At 39.0% G+C, this 23,350-nt stretch overlaps 2 protein-coding genes across 3 annotated transcripts in view; one reads left to right on the top strand and one right to left on the bottom strand.

The window, feature by feature from the left end:
• The first annotated feature begins 251 nt into the window (after positions 1-251).
• LOC136733850 (5'-nucleotidase domain-containing protein 2) lies at positions 252-17,831 on the top strand. Of its 2 annotated transcripts, XM_066697885.1 has the most exons (15): positions 252-783; positions 3,822-4,006; positions 4,170-4,244; positions 4,490-4,545; positions 5,065-5,158; positions 5,378-5,506; positions 6,746-6,806; positions 7,374-7,476; positions 7,825-7,926; positions 8,203-8,284; positions 9,927-10,013; positions 11,002-11,142; positions 11,442-11,506; positions 11,798-12,082; positions 17,722-17,831. In XM_066697885.1, exons 1-14 carry the CDS (start codon positions 540-542, stop codon positions 12,057-12,059), a joined length of 1,686 nt encoding a protein of 561 aa, XP_066553982.1. In that variant the 5' UTR covers positions 252-539; the 3' UTR covers positions 12,060-12,082; positions 17,722-17,831. The 2 variants fall into 2 exon arrangements, with proteins under 2 accessions (XP_066553982.1, XP_066553981.1); XM_066697884.1 differs by lacking the exon at positions 17,722-17,831 and having other exon boundaries at positions 253-783; positions 11,798-14,295.
• Positions 13,897-23,350, bottom strand: part of stab1 (stabilin 1) — a 29,529-nt gene continuing 20,075 nt past the window's right edge. The window contains exons 50-69 of the mRNA XM_066697881.1: positions 23,270-23,329; positions 22,636-22,812; positions 21,262-21,348; positions 20,872-21,018; positions 20,721-20,777; positions 19,921-20,122; positions 19,464-19,613; positions 18,968-19,072; positions 18,478-18,585; positions 18,058-18,248; positions 17,709-17,853; positions 17,477-17,610; positions 17,061-17,223; positions 16,743-16,849; positions 16,486-16,605; positions 16,014-16,166; positions 15,475-15,576; positions 14,939-15,103; positions 14,540-14,656; positions 13,897-14,205 (exon numbers count right to left, since the gene is read on the bottom strand). Of these exons, the coding sequence (XP_066553978.1) occupies positions 14,158-14,205; positions 14,540-14,656; positions 14,939-15,103; positions 15,475-15,576; positions 16,014-16,166; positions 16,486-16,605; positions 16,743-16,849; positions 17,061-17,223; positions 17,477-17,610; positions 17,709-17,853; positions 18,058-18,248; positions 18,478-18,585; positions 18,968-19,072; positions 19,464-19,613; positions 19,921-20,122; positions 20,721-20,777; positions 20,872-21,018; positions 21,262-21,348; positions 22,636-22,812; positions 23,270-23,329 (2,538 nt within the window). The 3' untranslated portion in view covers positions 13,897-14,157. The remainder of the gene's footprint in view (positions 14,206-14,539; positions 14,657-14,938; positions 15,104-15,474; positions 15,577-16,013; positions 16,167-16,485; positions 16,606-16,742; positions 16,850-17,060; positions 17,224-17,476; positions 17,611-17,708; positions 17,854-18,057; positions 18,249-18,477; positions 18,586-18,967; positions 19,073-19,463; positions 19,614-19,920; positions 20,123-20,720; positions 20,778-20,871; positions 21,019-21,261; positions 21,349-22,635; positions 22,813-23,269; positions 23,330-23,350) is intronic.

The raw sequence follows: 23,350 nt of genomic DNA, 5'->3' as shown, positions 1-23,350 counted from the left end.
TTATATCTGCTTTTGACACATGTCTAATTTGTATTGAAAAAAGTTTCATTAAGAATCGACCAGTTCCAACATCTTTAAAACATTTAAAACAGCTGATTTGAGTTTTATGATCCAAAGATTGTGAACATCGTAATAATTGTTTTATTAATACTTTTCTACGGGTCTAGTAGGCGTGGTATTATCACGGTGCATTCTGGGTAGCGTAGTTCCTTGAAATACTGCAGTGCAGCGTTGGATGCTAAGATTGCCCGTTCTAAGAACTACACCTTCAAACAGGAAGCGGCTCTGCGACGCGCAGCCAAGGGTTCTTCAGATATGATTGGTTGTCAGAGGAGTAACACTAGGCTTTGATTGGTTGTTGCCCTGTATCTCTTAAAGTGAACAAACTTACCAAAGCCAACGAAATCCTATTTGTTTGGCTGCCAGATACAAGTAAGTGAGCAGTCTGGAGAAAGCGTCGCAAGTCAGCCAGGGAGCTGCGTGGAGGGCCAGAAACAGCGTTATAGTTTGGAAACATGTCGCTGTGCAATTGAAGACAAATGGCTCTGGGGCTGTTAAAGAGCATCCGCGTCGGGTTGCAGAAGGGAGCGGCTGGCTGCACCGCCCTGCACGGTGTCACTGCGTCGTGTCAGTGCCGCTCCGATGCCAAGCGCCCCCCGTCCCCCGGGCCCCAGCAGCACCACCGCAGCAGGGCCAAGAGGTCGGTGAGCATTGCGCCTGAGAAAGTGCACGACAAAACATACCTGTGGGCAAGATACCGAGAAATGAAAAAGCTTGTTTATGGTAAGTGACGTGCATACAGCAGCTCTGGTCATAACATAAATAAGACGAGTTGCAATCGGGCTGATGGTTATTGGTTTGTTATTAGTGTGGGTGTCAGCAGAGGGCACTACCACAAAAGTTTCATTAACTTTAAAAAGTGTGTATGTATGTATGTATGTGTGTGTGTGTGTGTGTGTATATATATATGTATGTATGTAGGGGGAAACAATCTTGACAAAAGCACCAAGCATTATGGCTCCTTTTGAATTGCACTGACCCACTCTGTTTTCTTCTCCAGTGCACCGTAATAAGGGCTATACAATAAATCACTGGAATATAAACTGTTCTGATGTCAAAGACTTATTTGTTCAATATTGTGCACAGCCTTTAATGGGGGTCGTGGGTTCAGCAGGGCTACAGTGAAAGCTGAAATACTGTGGTGAGAAAATAAAATGCTTCCCGTCTCTTTTTCCATAATAAGATCAACATAACCTTACTGTAAAAATAACATGCCCATTAATCAAGTGAAGAATTGCTAATGAATCTGCATCTGAGGGCAATAGGTTTAAATCACTCTAATGATGTAGAGTAATGCAAAATGTAATGTGTCTGTAACTATTCAAAGTGATATTGGTAGCAATATACCCCCTGGCTGTAAGTTTAGTTTATTTTTTCAAGGATTTAAGATAGGGCTGGGCGATATGACTTAAAAAACATATCTCAATATTTCTTGTTTTCTCCAATCAAGCAATAAAATCAGACCAAAGACATTCAAACAACAAGTCTTTCTTTCTTTAATCATTAAATATGCAAAACTAACAAATACCACATGCAGGCTATCATGGTAAATATGATTTTTGTTTTACCTGACTTACATTAAATACCTGAGCATGTCTATATTACATACATTAAAAATAACAATACAAAATATGCCTGTATAAACAATGCGCAAAATTGAAATACTGGCTGTCAAACTACATTTTGACGCATTTCACATCTGCTAGACAGGGACATTTCTTCTGTCGCATCTCGATTCTGCTGACCAGACAGCACTGTATAATATGACAATACAAAATAGTTGTTATAACAAAAAAAACTGTGTACCACTTCACCATCTTAATAAAAAGAAAATGAAACATTCTGCATTTGTTTACATTGCTTTCAATTTATTAAAATGCAAACCAACTTTAATTTTCTTTAATTTTATACACATCATATCAGTCTAAATTAGTGGGGGTGCTTGCAGATCAGGTTCAGCCCGGCGACGAGAGCAGGGTGGAACATGTACACTTTAAACATGGAACATATGCTTTAAAGTTTCTTTTGGTTATTATTATTTTTTGCTCACATATATGTTTGGCCAACATTGCTACAACATTGTGTAGGGTTAGCTTGAATAGCGGGAAACCTGTGTGTGTGTGTGTGTATATTTATATACACCGATCAGCCATAATATTATGACCACTGACAGGTGAAGTGAATAACACTGATAATCTCATTATCATGGCACCTGTCAGTGGGTGAGATATATTAGGCAGCAAGTGAACATTTTGTCCTCAAAGTTGATGTTAGAAGCAGGAAAAATGGGCAGCGTAAGGATCTGAGCGACTTTGACAAGGGCCACATTGTGATGGCTAGACGACTGGGTCAGAGCATCTCCAAAACTGCAGCTCTTGTGGGGTGTTCCCGGTCTGCAGTGGTCAATACCTATCAAAAGTGGTCCAAGGAAGGAAAAGCGGTGAACCGGCGACAGGGTCATGGGCGGCCAAGGCTCATTGATGCACGTGGGGAGAGAAGGCTGGCCCGTGTGGTCCGATCCAACAGACGAGCTACTGTAGCTCAAATTGCTGAAAAAGTGAATGCTGGTTCTGATAGAAAGGTGCCAGAACACACAGTGCATCGCAGTTTGTTACGTATGGGGCTGCGTAGCCGCAGACCAGTCAGGGTGCCCATGCTGACCCCTGTCCACTGCCGAAAGCGCCTACAATGGGCAAGTGAGCATCAGAACTGGACCACGGAGCAATGGAAGAAGGTGGCCTGGTCTGATGAATCACGAGTTCAAGGTTGCCCAGATCTCAATCCAATCGAGCATCTGTGGGATGTGCTGGACAAACAAGTCCGATCCATGGAGGCCCCACCTGGCAACTTACGGGACTTAAAGGATCTGCTGCTAACGTCTTGGTGCCAGATACCACAGCACACCTTCAGAGGTCTAGTGGAGTCCATGCCTCGACGGGTCGGGCTGTTTTGGCGGTAAAAGGGGGACCTACACAATATTAGGCAGGTGGTCATAATGTTATGACTGATCAGTGTATATTTCTACATTCACTTACATCCTTAGTGTATAATTCAAAAATTTAATAACTGTATTATTTCATTCATTCACTTCCATTGCTTTAAAAAAAAAAAATCTTAATACAGCCAGTGTAACATTGATTGTAATTCCACGCACCCGTCCGTTTGTAAAATAAACATGCAACTTTATAAGCAGTTGCATCTCCTGATTAAGGACCTCAAAACTACTCATTTACTGACATCAACACAAATTACTCGACAGTAACACCACCGACACGTGCTCCTTCCTCTTCATTCCTTCTCTCGCCTTACCTGTATAAATGAGGCACCTGAGAAGTGTCTTCTGCAAGTGATTGGCCACAAAGATTGACAAGCATTTCCTGCAAAGCGATTGGCTGCATAAAAAAAAGTTACTCCTCCCACATCACATGGTTTCCGGGTCTGCAGCTGTACAGACATTTGCATAACAATGACAAAAACTTGATACTGGTGATTATAAGCATTTTGAATTTCGCCCAAAATAATACATCGAGTATATCGCAAAAACTTGATGTATCGCCCAGCCCTAAGAACATAACCATTTACCAGACATTACAGTTGTGTAGCAGGTGGTACATAGTAAACCTAACGATACAAATAGAGCCTAGAGATGTAAAATTGAAATCTCAAACTTGGGAAAAACCCTGGAAGGTCTGTCTCGTTAAAAATGTTATTTACATGTACAAATTATAAGAAAGTGAATACCTATGAACACACTCTTTCAGATCTTCTTCCACCTGGCGTGTGCAGCCTTCTCAATCCTGCCACCATCTATGCCAACAATGAGATCAGCTTGGGGGATGTGGAGATCTACGGCTTTGACTATGACTACACTTTGGCCCATTATTCGAGTTTTCTGCACACAATGATTTTTAACAAGGCCAGAGAAATCCTACTTGAGCAGTACAAGGTTAGAGGGAAACTCCATGTTGGTGTGAATAACTACTAGTGTATCTCCATTAGGAAAATCAAAAGAATGCTATTGTTTCAAATCCTTAAAGAAATCATCTTACGTTTGTGACAACTGTGAGTTCATCTGTCATCAGACGGTTAATTTGTTGCTTGTTTTGCAGTATCCAAAAGGCATTAAGAGCTATGAATATATCCCCAGTTTTGCTATAAGAGGTCTCCACTATGATGTACAAAAAGTAAGTATTTTCCTATTGAGTCATGGCAGGAGAGGTTTGTGTGTATAAATAGTCCACTGCAAGTTTGTTTAAAGTACATTCTTCATCACCCAAATATCGCGAGATTCTGATTAATCGCACTTTAACAAAAACACTTATCGGTCTTCTTTTTCGTGTTTGAAAAGCAGACATGTTTTTTAACATTGGCAATTAAGGGCTGATGAGAAATGTTTTCACATCAATGGCTGCACTGTCTTCTCAAACAGAGTCTTCTGATGAAGATCGATGCCTTCCACTATATTCAGTCCGGAACAGCATATAGGTATGTCTTCTCGTTTTTTAAAACTCCTAATATGTCTGTTGGCGTGTTTGTGCTTTCGATTTAGATTCTCAGTTTGCGTCCCAGTATAGTAAGCTTGTTTTATTGGCACAGTTGGAGAAGCATAAACAATTTATTTTGAACTTGTAGCTCTTCATAACACAGGACTACACATTTTTATGCTTCCTGATAATTTGTTTTGGTTACTAGGAAAGACCCCCCCACCACCACACATATACACACACACACACACTTATATAAGTGTACTATGGGATGGCAGTGCTTTATCAGACTGTTAACATTTAATTGCCTTCTATCAGACATGATTGGTTGTAGTGTAATTGGGGGGAAATTCTCTTTCCCACTGTGCTTCAAAAACTGTATTCATCTGCTGACCATAATCAATGTATAGGTAACTAGGAGGTTTGTTGTTTTTTGTGAAAATGGCCAAACTGAATGCGTTGGGCTGTGCAAAGCCTCTTTTCAGGGGACAAAATGCCTAATTGTCCGATCTCCTTCCAGAGGCCTTCAGCCCGTGTCAGACCAGGAGGTGATTGAGATGTATGGAGGGACTCAGCACATCCCACTGCACCAGATGAGTGATTTCTATGGGAAGGTATGTTTCTCTATTTTGTTTCCAGGGGAGTTGTGTCCTACAGAGACGAGAGAGAGATACCTGAATCCTACCATTACTGTCATGTGATGTCTGTAGCGTGCAGATTCATTCATATGTTTTGTATTCTGTATAAATAATATAGAGGAGAACTAAAAAACAAATACAGGCCTGGATTTGATCTTTTTTTGTTTTTTGTTTTGTTGTTCCCTCATTTTTTAGGGTCCCATCGTTAAGCAATTCATGGATATATTTTCCCTCCCTGAGATGACCCTGCTGTCCTGTGTCAATGACTATTTCATCACCCACAACATTGAGTTTGATCCAGTTCACCTCTTCAAAGATGTCACGGTGAGGGACACCTACAACCACTATATGGACAAATAGAATGAAATTATTCAATTATTCAAATGATTATTTATTAGTAAAAATATAAAATGAACTGTTATTTCTCATTTGAAAACATGACCTTTTAGAATCTTTTTTTCTGTTGAACATCCATGTTGAGAATTCATATTCTCGAAGGCATAAATTGAACCAAAACTGCAATAAATGTGCACATATTTTATTGTTATTAATTCCTTGTGAATTTATGGCTTTGGATCGTGAACATTTGGTGTAAATAAAAGAGGCTTACTAGGAAATGAAAGGCTTTTGATTTCTGCTTTAATATTGCAAATGTAGGAAAATAAAGCCTTTCTTTGGAGCACAATGGCTGTGGGAAGACAAAGCCAGACTCTAAAACTGCTGATGCACCTGAGGTTGCAGCTCTGGAAGGATGCCAGCTGTCGGAATTAATCATCATTTATATCCAGACTGACCTCAGGACAGGATTAAATCACACGGGCAGAGAGAATTTGAAACCAGAGAGTGTAGTTTATATTTGTATTCAGCACATAAAGACATGTCTGGTCAGATTTGGATTATTCCCATGTACAAATGGGATTAAAAATGTTCTGTCTATTCTCCAGACATAACTAAATTGTGTAATAGGGTTTTATATAAGAATTTCACCTGTACTAATATCTGTGATGATGTCATCTAAATCAAACTGATAAAATGTAACCTTTCATTAGATCTTTATATATATATTCATTGTTGTTCTGGAAAAAGGAATACAATAAGATTTTAACCATATCAATTTCCACAATCAGGTAAAGGGATTATTATCTACAGGTGGCAGGTGGGTTGTAGTTTTGACTTTATCTGGGGCCAAATCTTGCACAAAGAATTAATACCTTTTAGTTATAATTTTGGTTGTGGATGAAATTATAAGGACATATTATATTTTTGTGTCCAACAATTTAGTTACTTTCTAATTGCTCTGACTGCAGTGAAAAGCATTGAAGCAGTGCATGTAAAAAAAGAGTTATGCAGTAATTATGTAATAATACAATTTTAATTATATGCTAAATTATTTAATGTTGTTAAACTAGACTTATTTGGCAATTTTACCTTTAATCTTTGAGGATATCTCATTCATCTTTGCAAATGATCTATACAGTACACCACTCCTGAAGGCTGCAATCCTTATGATCTATAGTACAGAATAAAGGAATCCGTTCTTCAGTATTCATTTTGTTTTTGCAGGATTCCATTAAGGATGTCCATGTGAAGGGAATGATGTACCAATGGATTGAGAAAGACATGGGTATGCATTATATTGCAGATGTCATTTATTGTGTCAAAAAAGGTCTGCAATGATCCCATACTGTGTTTTATGTAGGGAAACATGATCTGTTTACATTTGGAATTGAAGAGAGATTGATACTGCAAAAACTATATTTGTAAACTTTATGGCTTTTAACAATGCAATCAGAAAGCTTGCACACAGGATTATTCTGTTTGGAGAGTCTTCCTCAGGTTGTGTGTAGTGTGTAAAAATACAGCTGGCAGATGTAGCTGTAGGAACTAACAAGGTGCTGACTGAAATGTGAATGTTTTGCTGGAAAGCCCAAACGTCTCTTGCTGAAGCTAGCAGTTCTCTCCTGTTTGCGTGATTAAGAAAATATATATAATTTCCCAAAATGCTTGTTGTTTTTTAAACTAGATTTAAGCCTTTCGCCTCCTTTCAGTTTCTAAAAGACCCTTTTTTTTCATAATGCACAACCTTCAAAGATACCCGACTAGAAGGGTTATGTTTAAGGTGTCTGATACAGAAGAACTGTTTTTCAGTGTTAGAGAATTTCTTTAACTTTTAAACTGTTACATCTTTCAGAGAAATACATCCTCAATGGAGATGAGACCTACGCTATCCTGAACAGGCTGGCAAACAGTGGGAAAAAACTCTTTCTCATTACCAACAGCCCCTTCAGTTTTGTGTGAGTGCCAATCTCCACATCCTTGTCTTTTGTTTTCCTGATGCACGGACACTGAGTTTCCCTGTTCCAATCTCTGGGATTAAGGTCACGATTAGAAAACCACCCACAAGCAACATGTGTTCACATTTAAAACCTTTTAAAACATCCTTGCATCTCCCTGCTCCAATTGTCTGTACTTGGGGGAGTGGGGGAGAGGTTTGGAAAACAAGCGTCAAAGCTGGATGGAAACATTTTAAAGTGAAACTTCATTCAGAAATGAAACTACAAAATGTAGTAAAACAAATAGCTTTTTCCCTGGCAAAAGAAAGCTCAGGGACATCGTTGATGCTGTTTTTTTTTCTACGGCAGTGACAAAGGCATGAAACACATGGTTGGGAAGCACTGGAGGGAACTGTTCGATGCTGTCATTGTCCAGGCAGACAAGCCCAGCTTTTTCACAGACAGACGCAAGTAGGTGTTTTTCTCACTGTAATGGCCCTGTAAATATTTGTGCCTCTATGATGGTTTGATGTTTACTGTGGTGGTGAGAGATCTTCTGTAAGGGTCTTGTGGAACAGAGGGATGTTTTTAGTAAAAAAAACTAAAAAAACACCACTGATGTAACAGTCCTTAAAGCTCATATAATTTAAACACATATAATGACTTAAACTGAGATGTATGGTGTTTAGGAATGACGAGTCACAGATTTCCCACCATCTTAGATTGGCTTCATGTCTTCTCATAAAGGCCCTTCAGGAGACTGGATGAGAGTGGATCCCTCCAATGGGACCGGATCACCAGCATGGAGAAAGGGAAGATCTATAGACAGGTGAGCAAAGAGCTGCTTAATGCAAGAAATCAACATGTAGGGCTGCTGTCACAGACCCACATTAGCACCAGGACTACCCATATGATGTTAGGCAGCGTAGTCTTGGATGAGTGATAATCAAAGTCTGTGAAACCACATGATAAAGTGCTGATTTATCAATTCAGTCCAGAACAGAGCAAAGGGTATTGGCTGGGTGCCGAGTTTGACAAAGATTGTGTAAGAGAAAGCAGCCTCCTCTCTTTCCTTAAAGCTCGGTGTAGCTGTGTTTTCGTTGATAGACAAAAATGCATTTCATGTTAAATTTAAGTTTCAGTGCAGAGAAAATGGCAAATATCTCATCTTTCAGATAAACTGGATATGAATTTGTATTTTTTTTTTGCTTGTCTATGCTCTAATATTCAGTCCACTCTCGAAAAGTAGCAGTTTAGGGACACTGTGACCCATTATTTCTAATCTGCTGGCAGAATAGAAGCTGAAGAACAATGCTAACTGAGTCGAAACATCGAGATGAAAGGTGTAAGATCAAAACATCTTTCTCTGTGACTTATGCAAAGTTCAGAAGCTGAGCGGTGTTCTGGGAAAACTGCCAAAGCAGAACAGAGAGTTCAAATCACCAACGCCTGGCAAGAAAGAATGGCAATATTATTGGTTTAATACAAGAAAATATGTATTCCTTAAACAAACTTGAATCCCGGTACAACGCAAGGGCAGTATGATTAAGCTTACCATAAAAAAACATTTGAAGATAATGCATACAAGTCTTTAGAAGCTTCGCCTGTTTCCCAGGTTTGTTTTCACAGTGCAGGCTGGAAGAAATGATGTCATTTGACATTGTGTGGTTCCTAAGTAAAAACTGTTTTCAGGCTACACAGATAAGCTTGACAGGGAGAATGCATGGCCAAGCTGAAAGCAGGTAATAAATGTGTGTTTAATTCACAATTATATATATATGCATAGCCTAGGATTCATACCTGTTACTTGTGTCAACCAGCCAAGATATACTTAAGACCTAAAGTGTGGATTACAGTTCTACATAAAATAAACTGAAGGAAACTGTCTAAATGTATAACAGTTGCTATTCAGGTAGCTGTATACTGCTACAGGTGCAATAATAATAATCAAAATGTTTTCATTGACTAGTGCATTGTCTGTATAATGTTTGTCCCCATTATATCTTATCGCAGGTGGTTGCATTTAGTTTTTTAGCTATCATACAAAAGTGCTGTCTGCTGTCTCCTGAGAAGAAAAGGCCACACAGGCACTGTTTCTCAAGACTGAGTGCTGATTTAATCCTTAATGCATTTAATTGTGAAGCTGCACATCTGGTGTTTGCACATGCAGCCCAGTGAGAGTCAACAGGCCTGGCTGCAGTTAAACAGATTATTTTTCAATCTGTTAAAAAAGAAACGAGAAGTCATTTGGTCTGCTTTAGCCATGTGGTAAGATTTCAGAAGCAGAATCCTTGAAACAGATCATGTTTTCATAAGACTTTGCAGTTATGCTTTTAATCGTGTGTGTTAGACAAGCCAGGCTGTTCAGATCAGGCTGTTAATGACATATTTCATAAATGAATTTGAATAACTCGAATCACTCTTAACTGTTGATTTAGCTTTGTAACAGTTGTAGTTTAATTTCTCTGTAGGGAAACTTGTACGATTTCCTGCAGTTGACTGGCTGGAGAGGACCCAAAGTGCTGTATTTTGGGGACCACTTGTACAGCGATCTCGCAGTAAGTAGCACTTTTTCAAACTGTCTTTTTCACCATCTTATGTAGTGGCAGTTTGAAGTACTACTGTACTTCCCTTGTGTATTTATTTCATTGGATTTCCTGTAAGTATTCTTTAACAAGGCTATTTTTAAAACCATTATATTGATTGTAAAACCTTGATGTTTCAAAATTCAGAACCAAAGGTCTTTTGTTTGAAAAGGCAGGCTTGCAATGAAATATAACTTATTACCTTTCAGTTTTATTGTGTAGTATAAATTAAAACCGTACATTGTTAAATTTCCTGTTGCTTGGTTTGTGAACTTAACTGGTTCCTTTTTTAATTATTTCTTCAAAGCAAGTTCAATCTTGTACTAAACAGTGTATTTGCACAATCCTTGTTTATTAATATCTTGCATCTGGCCTTCATAGATGAAGTGGAGTAATCTTTACATGTGTACAAAGTTCAGATAATTTTCAACCGAAATTTTTCACATTGGGTTTCCATTCAGGCACGCTTTAAAGCAGTTTGTAAAGCAGGTTTTTCGAGCACAGCTATTGTGAAAGGGAACGTCTCCCGGTAATCTAACCGTGTTGTGTGGAATCCAGCTTCCTCTTCCATCTGTGGAGAAAATGAGAGCAACCCTTGTTTTCCCGCTCCACCAGAGCAGTGACATGGTTGACCTTCAAGATGAACGCCAGCGAAGGAAATGGGAATGAAAGCAAATACCTTTTTGTTTTGGAGCATTTCTTTTCTGATTTCATAGCCGCTCAGCAACCCATGGGTATGATAAAGCAAGTGATTTAGTGTCATTCACAGAGTGCAGGGCCACCCTTGAATCTCAAAACACAAACAACAACATGTATTTCATATTTTTCTAGGGTGTTGTTACTATGTTTGTGCAGTCTAGAGTTCTGTAAAAAAAAAAAAAAAAAAAAATAGACTGTTGTGCAATCACTTACTGATTCCAAGACCAGACTGGTCACTGGGATATGTTTGTTGTTATGGCAGGACCTTATGTTGCGTCACGGCTGGAGGACAGGGGCCATAGTGCCCGAGCTGCACACGGAGATCCGCATCATCAACACGGAGCAGTACATGCACTCCCTCACCTGGCTACAGGCCCTCACTGGCCTGCTGGAGAGGATGCAGGTACTGTCAGCGGGAAGGGCAGCTTTTTGAAATGAACGAAGAAAATATTGTGTGTGGGAGCCTGTGGCAGCCTCTGTGTCACCTTTGCTACCCTTTAGTCTTGGCAACAAACGTCCATTTAGGTTTCATGTGAAAAGATAAAACCACTGGATCTTGGATTATCAGATGAATGCATATAATGCATTGGTTGGTTGTACATGTTAACAAAACCAGATTTTTCTGGGTAAACTACTATAAGTGTGGAATGTTAAGTTGAAATCAATGTCAAATGATTTCTCTGCTCAACGTGTATTTTCCAGGTGCACCATGATGCTGAATCAAAGATGGTCTTGAATGAATGGCTTAAGGAGCGACAGGAGCTGAGGTGAAAAGGCTTCTGTAATTTTCCTCTTCCAGTGTTGCACAGCACCAAGATTGAACATGAACTTACATTTTGCGAATCCATTTCCTGCATGAACTGAATATACCTGTCTGTCTGGTTTGCACTGTATGAAAGAATAATCTGCTGGCTGCAGTTTAGATCCCATGCCTAGATCTCAGCCTTTTTGTATGTAGTGTGCCACTCACGTGTCATAGGGAGAACATTATATCATGTTAAACACAAAAGCTAGACCGAACGTACACTTGAGCTACTTCTCCTGGTTTTATGTCCTAGGTCTGTCACAAAGAACCTTTTCAACCCCCAGTTCGGGAGCATTTTCCGGAGCTACCACAACCCCACCTACTTCTCCCGACGGCTGTGCCGCTTCTCGGACCTGTACATGTCGTCGATCAGCTGTCTGCTCAACTACGACCTGCAGTATACCTTCTACCCCCGGCGCACCCCCCTGCAGCACGAGGCCCCGCTGTGGATGGACCAGCTGTGCACAGGCTGCATGAAGACACCGTTTCTGGAGGAAATGGTACACATCCGCTAGAGGGCACAGCCATCGCCGACACGGTGAGCACGTCTCTGCCCGTCTGACTGTCACCGGTCACCCCTCTTCTAAATACCTCACAGCCCAGTGTTCTTTAATGATGGTTTTCAAAATCTGTAATTTACTGAAAACATCAGCAATATGCATGTGTGTTGTCAAGTCAAGTCAAGGGCTTTTATTACCCCCCCCATTTATTTATTTTATTTTATTTTTTAGTATATGAAGCCGATCGAAGCCCCTACAGGGAAAAGTGCTGATTGGCTGAACTAAAGCTGAATTTGAATTAGTAGTTCTCATTGGCAGGTGGAAACAAAGCTATTGGTTGTTGCCGTGAGTGTTTGTCTTTTGACCATTATGGATTTTCTTCATTATTGGTGATCCCCACCACCCCAGGGAAACGGCGTTATAATGAACGATGTACAGGACAGCGCTGAACGGGGTTTTCTCATGACAGTGAACGATGATTGTGTCGTATGACATTTTATTCCCAGACATAAACTACATTGTCATTTAACAGTATTTTATACTGCCAAGACAAGCCCTCAGAACAGTATTAGACTGCAGAGTAATGCCATGGTTTTGCTTTAGTTTTTTTACATTATATAAAAGGTTGTGAATTTAAGTGCCTGTGCTAATTGACAATTGACACATTGTTATAACTTACTGCAGTGTAGTGCTACATTTAATAGGTATTTAGTTTATTCCACTTTAAAAATTGAGATGAAAATTAAATAAATTAAACAGTTTGTATATATGTATTTTATACTGAGATGTGTCTAGCAAAATCACTCCTGGTGTAATCTTGTGCAATAATAATTAATATATATATTTTTTAAATGTAGCCATTGAGCTACAGCTGAAGTAGAACTTAGGATTTAGAAAAGTAAAGACATTTGTATTGTCAAGAAAAATCCATTATATAATTTTCCTTATAATGTAATAAAAGACCAAATCTGTGAGCTACTGTTTAGCTCTGGTACTGGAACTGAATATAATACATTTTTTTAGGTTGGATTATTTAATGCAAGATGCTTCATTAACTTTGATAACTTTTTATAATGCTGTTCAAGAATTTTCAACCAAAAAATCTAATGCCAATGCTTAGCCTGTTCATCATACAAAACATATTTTGTTCTTGAGGAGCTGTCCTAAGAGTTTTGATGATAATATTGTTTTTAATAACCAAAAGCCACTAATTATTTTAAATGTTAGGAAGCATTTCATTGCATTCACGGACTATGCAACATTGTAGGTTCCATTTGAAAACGCTAATATCTCGATAGCCATCTTCCAGATTTGACCTTGCATTGTAGTGCACATTTTGTGGAGTTATGTAAATTGAAAATGGGGAAAATGTATTTGGATTCAAATGAGAGAAATTGAGTCATATTATTTTAATATAATGTGCAGGGAGGATTGCTTGGTGTTGTAATTTGTGTAGTGCTGTCTGTTATGGTCCATTTGTGTATTTTCAAAGAAATCATTTATAATCTGTTACATGTTAAATACAAAAAGGTGTTATATGGTATAAAATGGCTTTATAGAGTTAACAGTGGTTGCCTTATACATTGTGATCTGTATATTTCAGAACATCATAAGATGTCATTATCTGTGTGTTCAGTCTACACATACATTTGTTAACCTTAACGTAAAATTATCTTACAACCTCTTGTGGTAATAAGTCTATCAGCCTCCTCCATTCTATTTTTTCTTATGTAAATAATATAACAGTTAATAAATTAAGCTACAATAACACTTAAAAAATATCCCGCATAATGTGGTGCATAAAAGTAGTTCAACATTGATGTGGCTAAAATACAAGACTAACACACCTGTATGAGTCTGTAACTCTGCTTTAATGTTCATGTTATTTTGTATCTTCCTTTACAGTTTGTACATAGAGTACTGTATTAGTTAGGGAAAAGTGCCTAAAGTAACCTATACCTCCTGCCCATCACCAGTGCACTATTTTTTATTAAACCAATTTCTAGTATTGCTGCCTCTTCACATTCATCTGCCTTGGACATTCACTAACCACTGTTTTGCGCTGTTTTCAGTCAGCACATGAACATGGATGCTATCCTTATTCTTCTTTGGTCTAGTCAAGACTATGACCCGTGTCTGCAAAATTCATTTCAGGGGCATCCTTAAAGAAAAGAAAAAAAAAAAAAAGGTTTTGAGAAACAATGTTGTTTTCCTCTGCTGTTAAAAAATAAAGATTCTTCTAGAGACTTTCCATTTTGAAGATATTGCCAATTATTTCTGTATCTAAGTTGATGTACAACATTTGATTTTATATTTTCCTTGTGGTTTTCTGAAATATTACAATTGTATTAATTAATGCTTTATTTTATTGAACATTTTTCAGTTCGCAGTCCAGGCACTGATTCTCAACACATCTATACACTCAGAGTAATGGCAGTCTAATAAAACTCATTATTGATTTATTTTTGCTGTAAAAGTGAACAGTTTTAACTCACCGCAAAAGGCTCGACGAAGGCACTGTAGCCGCTGTACAGAGGGTTGGGAATGGAGACCAGAGCTGGCTTGCCCTTTCCTCTGGATGACATGTCATCATCATCTTCATCTTCATCACTCTGCAGCAAACACAGGCACAAGACTCAGAGAGAGAGATCTGATCTGAGAGAGCTACCTTTTTACCCACAGCTGAAGTCACGGATGCAAACTGATCATGCGTGTACAGTTTCCCACAAACAGTCGTGTTTCTAGGTGCTGCTGGAACATGTTGTGTTCCATCACCATGCTAAAACTAAAACAAACGTTCCCCATTCTAAACAGGGCTCTGATAGAGAGATGCTTAGATTATCTTTAAATTCTTTAGATTACTTTGTAGCTTGCAGAAAAAATCATCCACAAACCTTAAAGTAGTGGAAGTGGAACCCATCGTTCTTGTGTTTTAAGTAGTAGTAGAGCAGGCCACCTACAACCGCAGCGATGAGGCCCACGGCCAACACCGAGGCCACGACCGAACCCGCCGCCTTCGAATGAGCTTCGTGAGTTATGGTGCTGGACACAGACAGCACCTGCAAAAGAGAACATCTACTGACATCTGTCCATCCCTCCACCACGGGGCTACTGTGGAGGATCGGGTATGCATGATCCACTGAAAATGGGCTTTGAGATTACCAACTGAATTGACATGGATCTCTATCATGAAATGAAGACCTAACTCATCACACAGCCTCATACAAACCAAGTCCAAGACCCATCGCTTGTTATTCACAGGCGTACTACTGTATGCTCTACCCCAGGAAGATGCATACTCCTGCTGACACATGTTGTACACATGTATTTTAACACTTTTTCTAAACAATATGCACCACCCTGATCTGGTTTCCTTTACTTCAACTGCTGCACAGTGTCAAAACCTGCTCCATAGGTCATGAATACTCACTGGAGGCGGGGCTTTCATGGGCTTTTCAATGACGTGGATGATCCCGTTGATAGCAGGGATATCCCACTCGACTATTAGTTGCTGGTTTACAAGTTTAGAGCCCTGTGGAATAAAGCCAAAATATCACTAGTATTGAAATACACAGACAGCGATTACTGAAAGAACAGAGTTTGCCTAAATACATGCTTTTAAATCTCAAGGTGCTATCTATTTTACTACCGACATTTTACTCAGTTCAGGACATAAATGGTTCTGTTCAGAATCCAATCGCTTTTTCATCGGTCATGGCAAGGGGTGACGACAGTAGTTACACAGTTTTGAAGCTGATGTCCTTGAACTGCCCTGTACAGACAATTACATAAATAATCAGTGTTTGTTTTTTCAGTTAAATATTACTAAGAAATGTCATGTAGGACTTTATAAATAGAATCCAATGGACCATGCGTGTACATGTTTTGAAAGTATAACCTTGAATTAGGGCAGCAGTTTTATATTTGGCATTGTTGAAGTTGAAGTGTATGACCGATAGTGCTACTTACATTTGTTAGTTTTCTGTCCGTGAAAGCAGAATCAACCACTGATAGGTTAAAGCCCAGCCGGGAAGGTAGCACTTTGCCATGAGACAAGTCCGCATAGAAGGTAAAGCTGTTATTAATGGATATGTGATATTCCAAGTCCCTCCAGGATAAAGTCTAGAAAGATATTTAATTTTGTTACTTGAGGTAGTGCTCACATTCTCCAGTTCGACCCATTAAGCCTTTAAGGACTTCTTTCTGAATTTCAGCCGACTGACGTACACAGCACGGCATTCATCCAACAATAGATTTTAAGATCATTTTTTAAAATTAAACACTATAAAAGTACCAGCATCTGTTATGCTTCTGTTGATATCCCGTGACAGCTTGGAGGTTTGAAATTACTGCTCTTAATCGGAGTCACTTTTAATTACAAACAAGTTAGGCTTTTCCTTAAAATATAAACCAGTCTCTGCCAAGTCAAAAATCAAGTTACCTCATTTCCACCAAATCCACTGTTTGCGGGCACAAAGAGGGTCTCGTATATGGACGCATTCGAGAGAAAATTTAAAAAGACTTCTCCCTCCGAAGAGGAGTTTGCATAGTCCAATAATTTCTGCAGGGGGGGAAGGATATTAAATAAATAATTACAATTACATTTAAAAAAAAAAAACATGTTGCAGCTTTTTTCAAGCCAGGCCCAGCAGTAATGAATACTAAATTATAAGTCTAAAATATAGCCTTGATACTTACCAAGTAAAACACTGAGAAATTAGCGTTGGTTGCTATCACGTTCAGGAAGTTTCCATTGCAGAAATCCCCGTCACCTATATATCCATCTCTACAAACACATTTGACTTCTGCAGAAAACAAAAAAACAGGAAGTGATTCAGTGTACTGTATATTCAGGGAAAGGTCTTGTATCTTTTAGGCCTCTTGTTAGATTCACTGCAGAAGTGATCCTTATGAACTAGCAATTTTCAACTAAAACGTAAGTGCTTTACTCCAAATGCTTTGTGTCCTGTTAGGGGACCTTGGGGAAATAATAATAAAAGCTGCATTTTTTTGTACCTTTATATCTGTAGCAGTAAGCATCATATTTTTCTGTTTCAGCTGGGTCTTTGTATTCAACAATTCCTACATGGTTGTTGCCACATTTCATAGAGGGATATATTATTGGATAACCAACTCGCTTGTCATCTAACCAGCCTGCAGCACAGAGGTGGAGTCCAAGCTTGGGAGTAAAAAAAAATGAAAAAAATATTCTTGTAATACAATTTTTATTTTCTTGTGCAAACAATTTTGTGATATTCTTTTTAAATCAGGTTTCAACTTCATTAAGGGGGAAGAAAGAATTGACTTAGAACTGAATTGGAACCATTGGAATTTTTCTCAAACTGTAGCATTAAAGACACAAAATGATCTTCAGGGTCTTGCAACAAAAGTCACCCCTAATATACAATGTATTTGAGTGGGTGGGAGTTTACCTGCTGAGCTGCAGACATCTGGGAGAACGTGGCCAGGGTGGCGCTGTCTGCCTGGCACGCTGCCTGAGCCATGCTGTAGTTCAGAGCGTATTTACCTGCTGGCACGCGCAGGTGATACACTCCAGCTGTTTTCTCTGAAACACATTGAGAGGTTAATTTGTACCAGACCAGTATGAGTCTGGGAGTCATTGGTGGGAAGGGAGAAATTATCATGATTTGGTATTTTTTTTACCGTGGAAATGCAGGTCTTTGCAGATGGCCTCCGGATGGCAGCCCCCATTGGATTCCAAGCATCGATCGACAGGAGGAACTAACTTTTCCAGGCACTGGATTCCATTCCCCACATAACCCACATTACATTCGCACCTCCTGGCATCCTGGGAAATAAAGGCCACGATTTAAAAGGAAAGATTTGAGTAGATCCATTATGTATATATCAATACTTAGGTGCTCTAAAGCCTGTCTCTGTCATAGGAACAGACACAGACTGAAGAATGTGCTGCATTTAATTTATTTTTATTTTCTTTACAAGAAATGCAGATGAGGAAAAATCCCAGTGGCGCAGTCAGTGAAATACTTACTGGCCCAGTGAATTTGCATGTGGCAAACTCGCTACACCCCCCATTGTCTTCCACACATTTGTCAATAGGACTGCAGGAGTAGCCATCTCCTTTATATCCCCCCAGGCATGTGCAGGTGACATTGACACCGTTCTGGACACAAGTTGCATGTTGGTGGCAGTCTCCGTTGTTTTCACTGCAGAAATCAGGAGCTGTTTGTTAATGAAATAAGGAAAAACAACAACTTGACCCCAAAGGAAAACGCTGTAAAACTGTGCTGAAAAGTCTAATAACCCTTTGGTAAATTTATCAAGGTAACCTTGCATATGGGATAAGATATGGTTGCTTAGGTTTTGTTTTTATTATTTGTTCCTTGTAACCAAGCTGCCATTACTGTTTTTACAGACAAAAACAAAATATATAAAAAAAAACAGTCCTTGCCTGTACAGTTTCTGCCATCCCCCTCGTACAGTGGTTCACACAGGCATATGTTGTCAGGTTGGCAAATGGCATTTGGATGGCACTCGGGTGTGCAAACAGGCTTAACATCTACAAAATGATTTTAAGAAAGGATTTAGTGTGCAAAAGCTATAACAAACACATTATGTCAATGTTTTGCCAAAGGTCTCTCTCTAACAGAACAGTTATATTGACCAAGCTCCAGTCAGTGTGCATCAAGCTTCAAACTGTCCCTTTTCTTCTTGAGCAAAACTGCTGAAACTGTGATGTGCTGAAAACAGTTCATTTCATCAGGGCAAGATTACTTTAAAGTCACTTGATTAAAATTGTATTAATTTCACAGACCTTCTGTACGTTTGATTTGGTCATCCTTCCCTAGTAAACTGCAATACATTGTCTTTATTTAATTTCAACCTGGCAAAGGGATGACGGGCATACATCACCCTCAGACAATACTGTCACATTGAGTTACCCATTTTTTGTTCACAGCGCTCTCCAGTCCAACCCTCCCAGCAGAAGCAGCTCCCGTCTCCCTCGAAGCCGTCGTCACACTTCCCGTTCTCAGAACAAGCACATGCTAAAAGGAAGAGGCCCGTTTGGTCAGAACCATAGGCCACTGCAATATCGGCTCACCGGGACTTGTAAAGCTTGTGCCTCTGTAAGCCCTGGACTAAAACCGCTCATGCTAAAACAAACAGTTTCAGTCGTTTTTGACACTTGGCTATCAAGATAAGACTTTTATTGTTGTCACATATTGTGTATTTATCTTTTTTCACAGTGTGTACCCTTGGAATAGTCACATGTTTTAACAGTTGCTGTGGCACAGCTTTCTGAAGATATTCACGATATTGTTCCATCATCTCCCAAAGCATTCCCGTCACTTCACTCTGAATTTGTTTCAGTCCTCCGTTATTTAAGAAAGCGAAGGCATGACTGAAGACAAGTCAGCCCGACACGGGGCTCCTCACCTGTGCAGTTTGCTCCGTAGTGGTTGGGCAAGCAGAGTTCGCAGGCCGTGCCTGTGAACCCGGCATTGCAGGTACAGTTGCCGGAGCCCCCTCTCCCCATCTCACACTCGCCGTGATTGCTGCACGGAGCCTCCAAACCCCCTGGACACACTGAAACACCAGCCCACAGGATCAGCCACTAGGAAGCCATGTGGCCATTCTTTTGAAGGGTTAAGCTGAGTTATATGATAAATGTATGTAAAAGGAGGAAAGCATAGTGCTATATTAATCCAAGAAGGTGGCAATACACCCTAAGTGTGAAGTAACGTTTGTGTTGAGCACAGAATAGAAATATTGCATCATTTATATATTTTCTTTACACAAACAGTATTTAAAATAATAATTGAATACAGATAACATATAAAAAGCTGAAGAACTGCTATAAATAGAGATATGTGACACAGCTTATTATCTTTACCTTGGCAGTCTTTCCCATAATGGTTTTTGCAGCATTTAGGAGCCCACTGCACTGCGATGCATTCTCTCCTACAACCCTCTCCTCTGCGACTATGATAGCTAGGATAGTACGGTCGTTGAAAAATCAAATCATCATCGAATAAACTGTATCTTCTATGGTGCCATGGACGATAACTCCCGTAACTGCAGAAGTCAATTTCACCCTGAAAAATAACCATGAAGTAAAATTTAAAAGTTTGTATATTGTTCATGGTCAAAACAATATATATATATATATATATATATATATATATATATATATATATATATATATATATATATAATTTGATTAAACAGGGAAAAGTTAAGATTTATAATGGGTCAGTGGGTATAATATAAAGTCTGTTTGAATCAGAAATTTAATCTAATCTGAAGAGTCAAATTGGATTTAAACAAATGTAAAAATATATAAATAATTATATAAATAAATTAGACATTCTGGAAAACACTACAAAGATTTAAGCATATTTATATTTTTCTGTTTTTTATTTTGAGGCTTGTTTTGCCTTTACCAAAACAAACACAATGACAAACAAATGAATGCATTTAATACTTTTTAAATGCTATATTTCATACAACATGCATTACATTTCATAGGAGAAGATATTTGTTGTGTATATCAGATATCACATACTATAATCCATAGCCAATAAAGATATAATTAATGGTCAACTTCATAAAGTTTATATTGAACAAGTGGCACCTTCACATGATAAAATCACACCATCAGAAACACAGTCACTTCAATGGGGTAACACTTACGGAAGGCTTGAGTCCTGAATAGCACTGAGGGGTAAACAAACAGCTGCCACATCTGCCCTGCAAAGACAAAAACAAAATCCTAAGCAACTGTGTATCCTATGTAAACCCTGTGGTGATCTGACCATAAAAAGGCTTAAGAATTCACACTCACGTAGGTCTTCACATGCTCTAAATCATCACAGCGAGCTCCTATATTAGGAGGCTCCAGCAGCTGATCTATCCCATATGCAATCCCAGCCTTAAACATTATGTACCGTTCGAGAATTTTAGCATTCCCATCATTAAGCAAAATATCACCCTAGGAAAAAAAGAGAGAAAAGAAAATCAGCACAGAACAGCGGCTCATTCACACATATTTTAAAGTAAACTCATGTCATTCATTTGTGTGTATTGCACTTCCATTTCCAGTACTATAGGAGAAAAACAATAATGGCTTTAAAATGTTTCAAATAAAATTGACTAAAACAAACAAACACACAAACAAAATAATATTTTTTTTTTTCTAAAATTACAGCGGAATATCATATATATAGATACTTACAATAGTATTTTTGTCACAACTAAATGACAGGGAAGACCCATACAATGTTCTGACATTGTCCTGCTGAGGAAATGTAGAAGCCAGCAGCTGAAATGACAGTAAAGGTAAAAAACATCAATATTTCAGCTCTTATTCAAATTACTCATCAAACAAGATTTCAGAACAAAAGAACATAAGAAAGTTTACAAACGAGAGGAGGCCATTCGCCCCATCATGCTCGTTTGGTGTCCATTAATAACTGAGTGATCCAAGGATCCTATCCAGTCTATTTTTAAATGTTCCCAAATTGTCAGCTTCAGCCACATCGCTGGGGAGTTTGTTCAGATTGTGACGCCTCTGTGTGAAGAAGTGTCTCCTGTTTTCTGTCTTGAATGCCTTGAAGCCCAATTTCCATTTGTGTCTCCGGGTGCATGTGTCCCTGCTGATCTGGAAAAGATCCTCTGATTTGATGTGGTCGATGCCTTTCATGATTTTGAAGACTTGGATCAAGTCCGTACGTACTCTCCTTGTGTTCCAGGGTGAAGAGGTTCAGTTCCCTCAGTCTCTCAGTAGGACATTCCCTTCAGACCTGGAATAAGTCTGGTTGCTCTCCTCTGAACTGCCTCTAGAGCAGCGATATCTTTCTTGAAGTGTGGAGCCCAGAACTGTCCACAGTATCCAGATGAGCTCTAACTAGTGCATTGTACAGTCTGAACATCACTGCCCTTGTTCTCAGTTCTACACTTTTGACAATATACCCTAACACTCTGTTTGCCTTTTTTATTGCTTCCCCACATTGTTTGGATGGAGAAAGTGAGGAGTCCACATAGACTCCTAGGTCTTTCTCATGTGTTACTTCATCTAGTTCTATTCTTCCCATAGTGTAATTATAGTGGACATTTTTCTTACCTGCATGTAATACCTTGCACTTGTCCACATTGAATTTCATCTGCCAGGTGTCGGCCCACAACTGAATATTATCTGATTCCCTTTGAATAGCCTGTTCTGCTGAGATTGTATCTGCTGAGCCACCTATTTTAGTATCATCTGCAAATTTGACAAGTTTGCTAACTATCCCAGAGTCCAGATCATTAATATAGATTAGAAAAAGCAAAGGCCCTAGTACTGATCCGTGTGGAACTCCACTAACAACCTCACTCCAGTTAGAAGCGACTCCTCTAATCGACACCCTCTGTTTCCTAGACATCAACCAGTTCATAATCCATCTACTTACATTACCCTGAATGCCTACAGCTTCCAATTTGAGGATCAGTCTTTGTTGTGGAACCTTATCAAAAGCTTTCTGGAAATCTAAGTATATCATATCATATTTAATTGAAACACTTGAATTGCTGACTTTATGACATGCATGTTGTCACTTTCACCTGTACTCACTTTTTGATCCCTGATCATGTGCACTTTGAGATAGGCTGCCAGTTTATCCCTGTGTTCTTCACTGTAAAGCCACTTTTTTCTGTCTTCCGAAAGACTATTGAAAACCTCGTCTGTCGGCCAAAACATGGTGAGAGGATGGTGCAGAGGATTCTGAACCATGTCCATCAACTTGGCATCCTGGGGGAAAAGCAATACATTGTGTGTTTTTGAAAACAAAATGCTACGCTATTCTATTCAGGGGTGGAGACCCCTTGTGAACATTTAGTCTCTAATCTAAATAAAAAAAAAGATTATTCCACAAGGTGGCTCTATAGTCTAATAACCACTGTCCTGCATTGCACATTACAAAGACAAAAGGGAAACTAAAAGCTGAGAGAGAGAGAGAGAGAGAGAGAGAGAGAGAGAGAGGTCTGGATTTAAAAGAGCTCTCTTCTTATTATAGTTTTTTGTTTTAAGGACATTAAGCTTCCTGGTCAAGGATAATAAGATGAATGGAGGACTAAAAATAGGCACAGTTCCATCAGCTCCTACTTCTCCAGGTAACATTTAAAGAACAGATTATTATAGACACGTCAATAGTTAGATCGCTGGAGAGAAAGACCTAAAGCATACACAAGAATAGTTCCAATAATACCTGAAGCAGTTTACTGAATATGGTGTACCCATGAGCCTCCGCCACATCAGTGATGTTCATCTGAAATGAAAACTCTGATTA

Source organism: Amia ocellicauda, chromosome 3 (genome assembly GCF_036373705.1).
Source record: "Amia ocellicauda isolate fAmiCal2 chromosome 3, fAmiCal2.hap1, whole genome shotgun sequence".
NCBI classification, from domain to species: domain Eukaryota; kingdom Metazoa; phylum Chordata; class Actinopteri; order Amiiformes; family Amiidae; genus Amia; species Amia ocellicauda.
Note: the sequence above shows the minus strand (reverse complement) of the source record. Positions and strands in the feature narration are given on the sequence as shown.

Excerpts from the sequence above, each read along its gene's own strand:
- LOC136733850 (XM_066697885.1), top strand. The coding sequence starts at position 540 with ATGGCTCTGGGGCTGTTAAAGAGCATCCGCGTCGGGTTGCAGAAGGGA. Across the intron at positions 7,927-8,202 it reads TTTTTCACAGACAGACGCAA|GCCCTTCAGGAGACTGGATG; the intron begins GTAGGTGTTTTT and ends CTTCTCATAAAG. Across the intron at positions 8,285-9,926 it reads AAGGGAAGATCTATAGACAG|GGAAACTTGTACGATTTCCT; the intron begins GTGAGCAAAGAG and ends ATTTCTCTGTAG.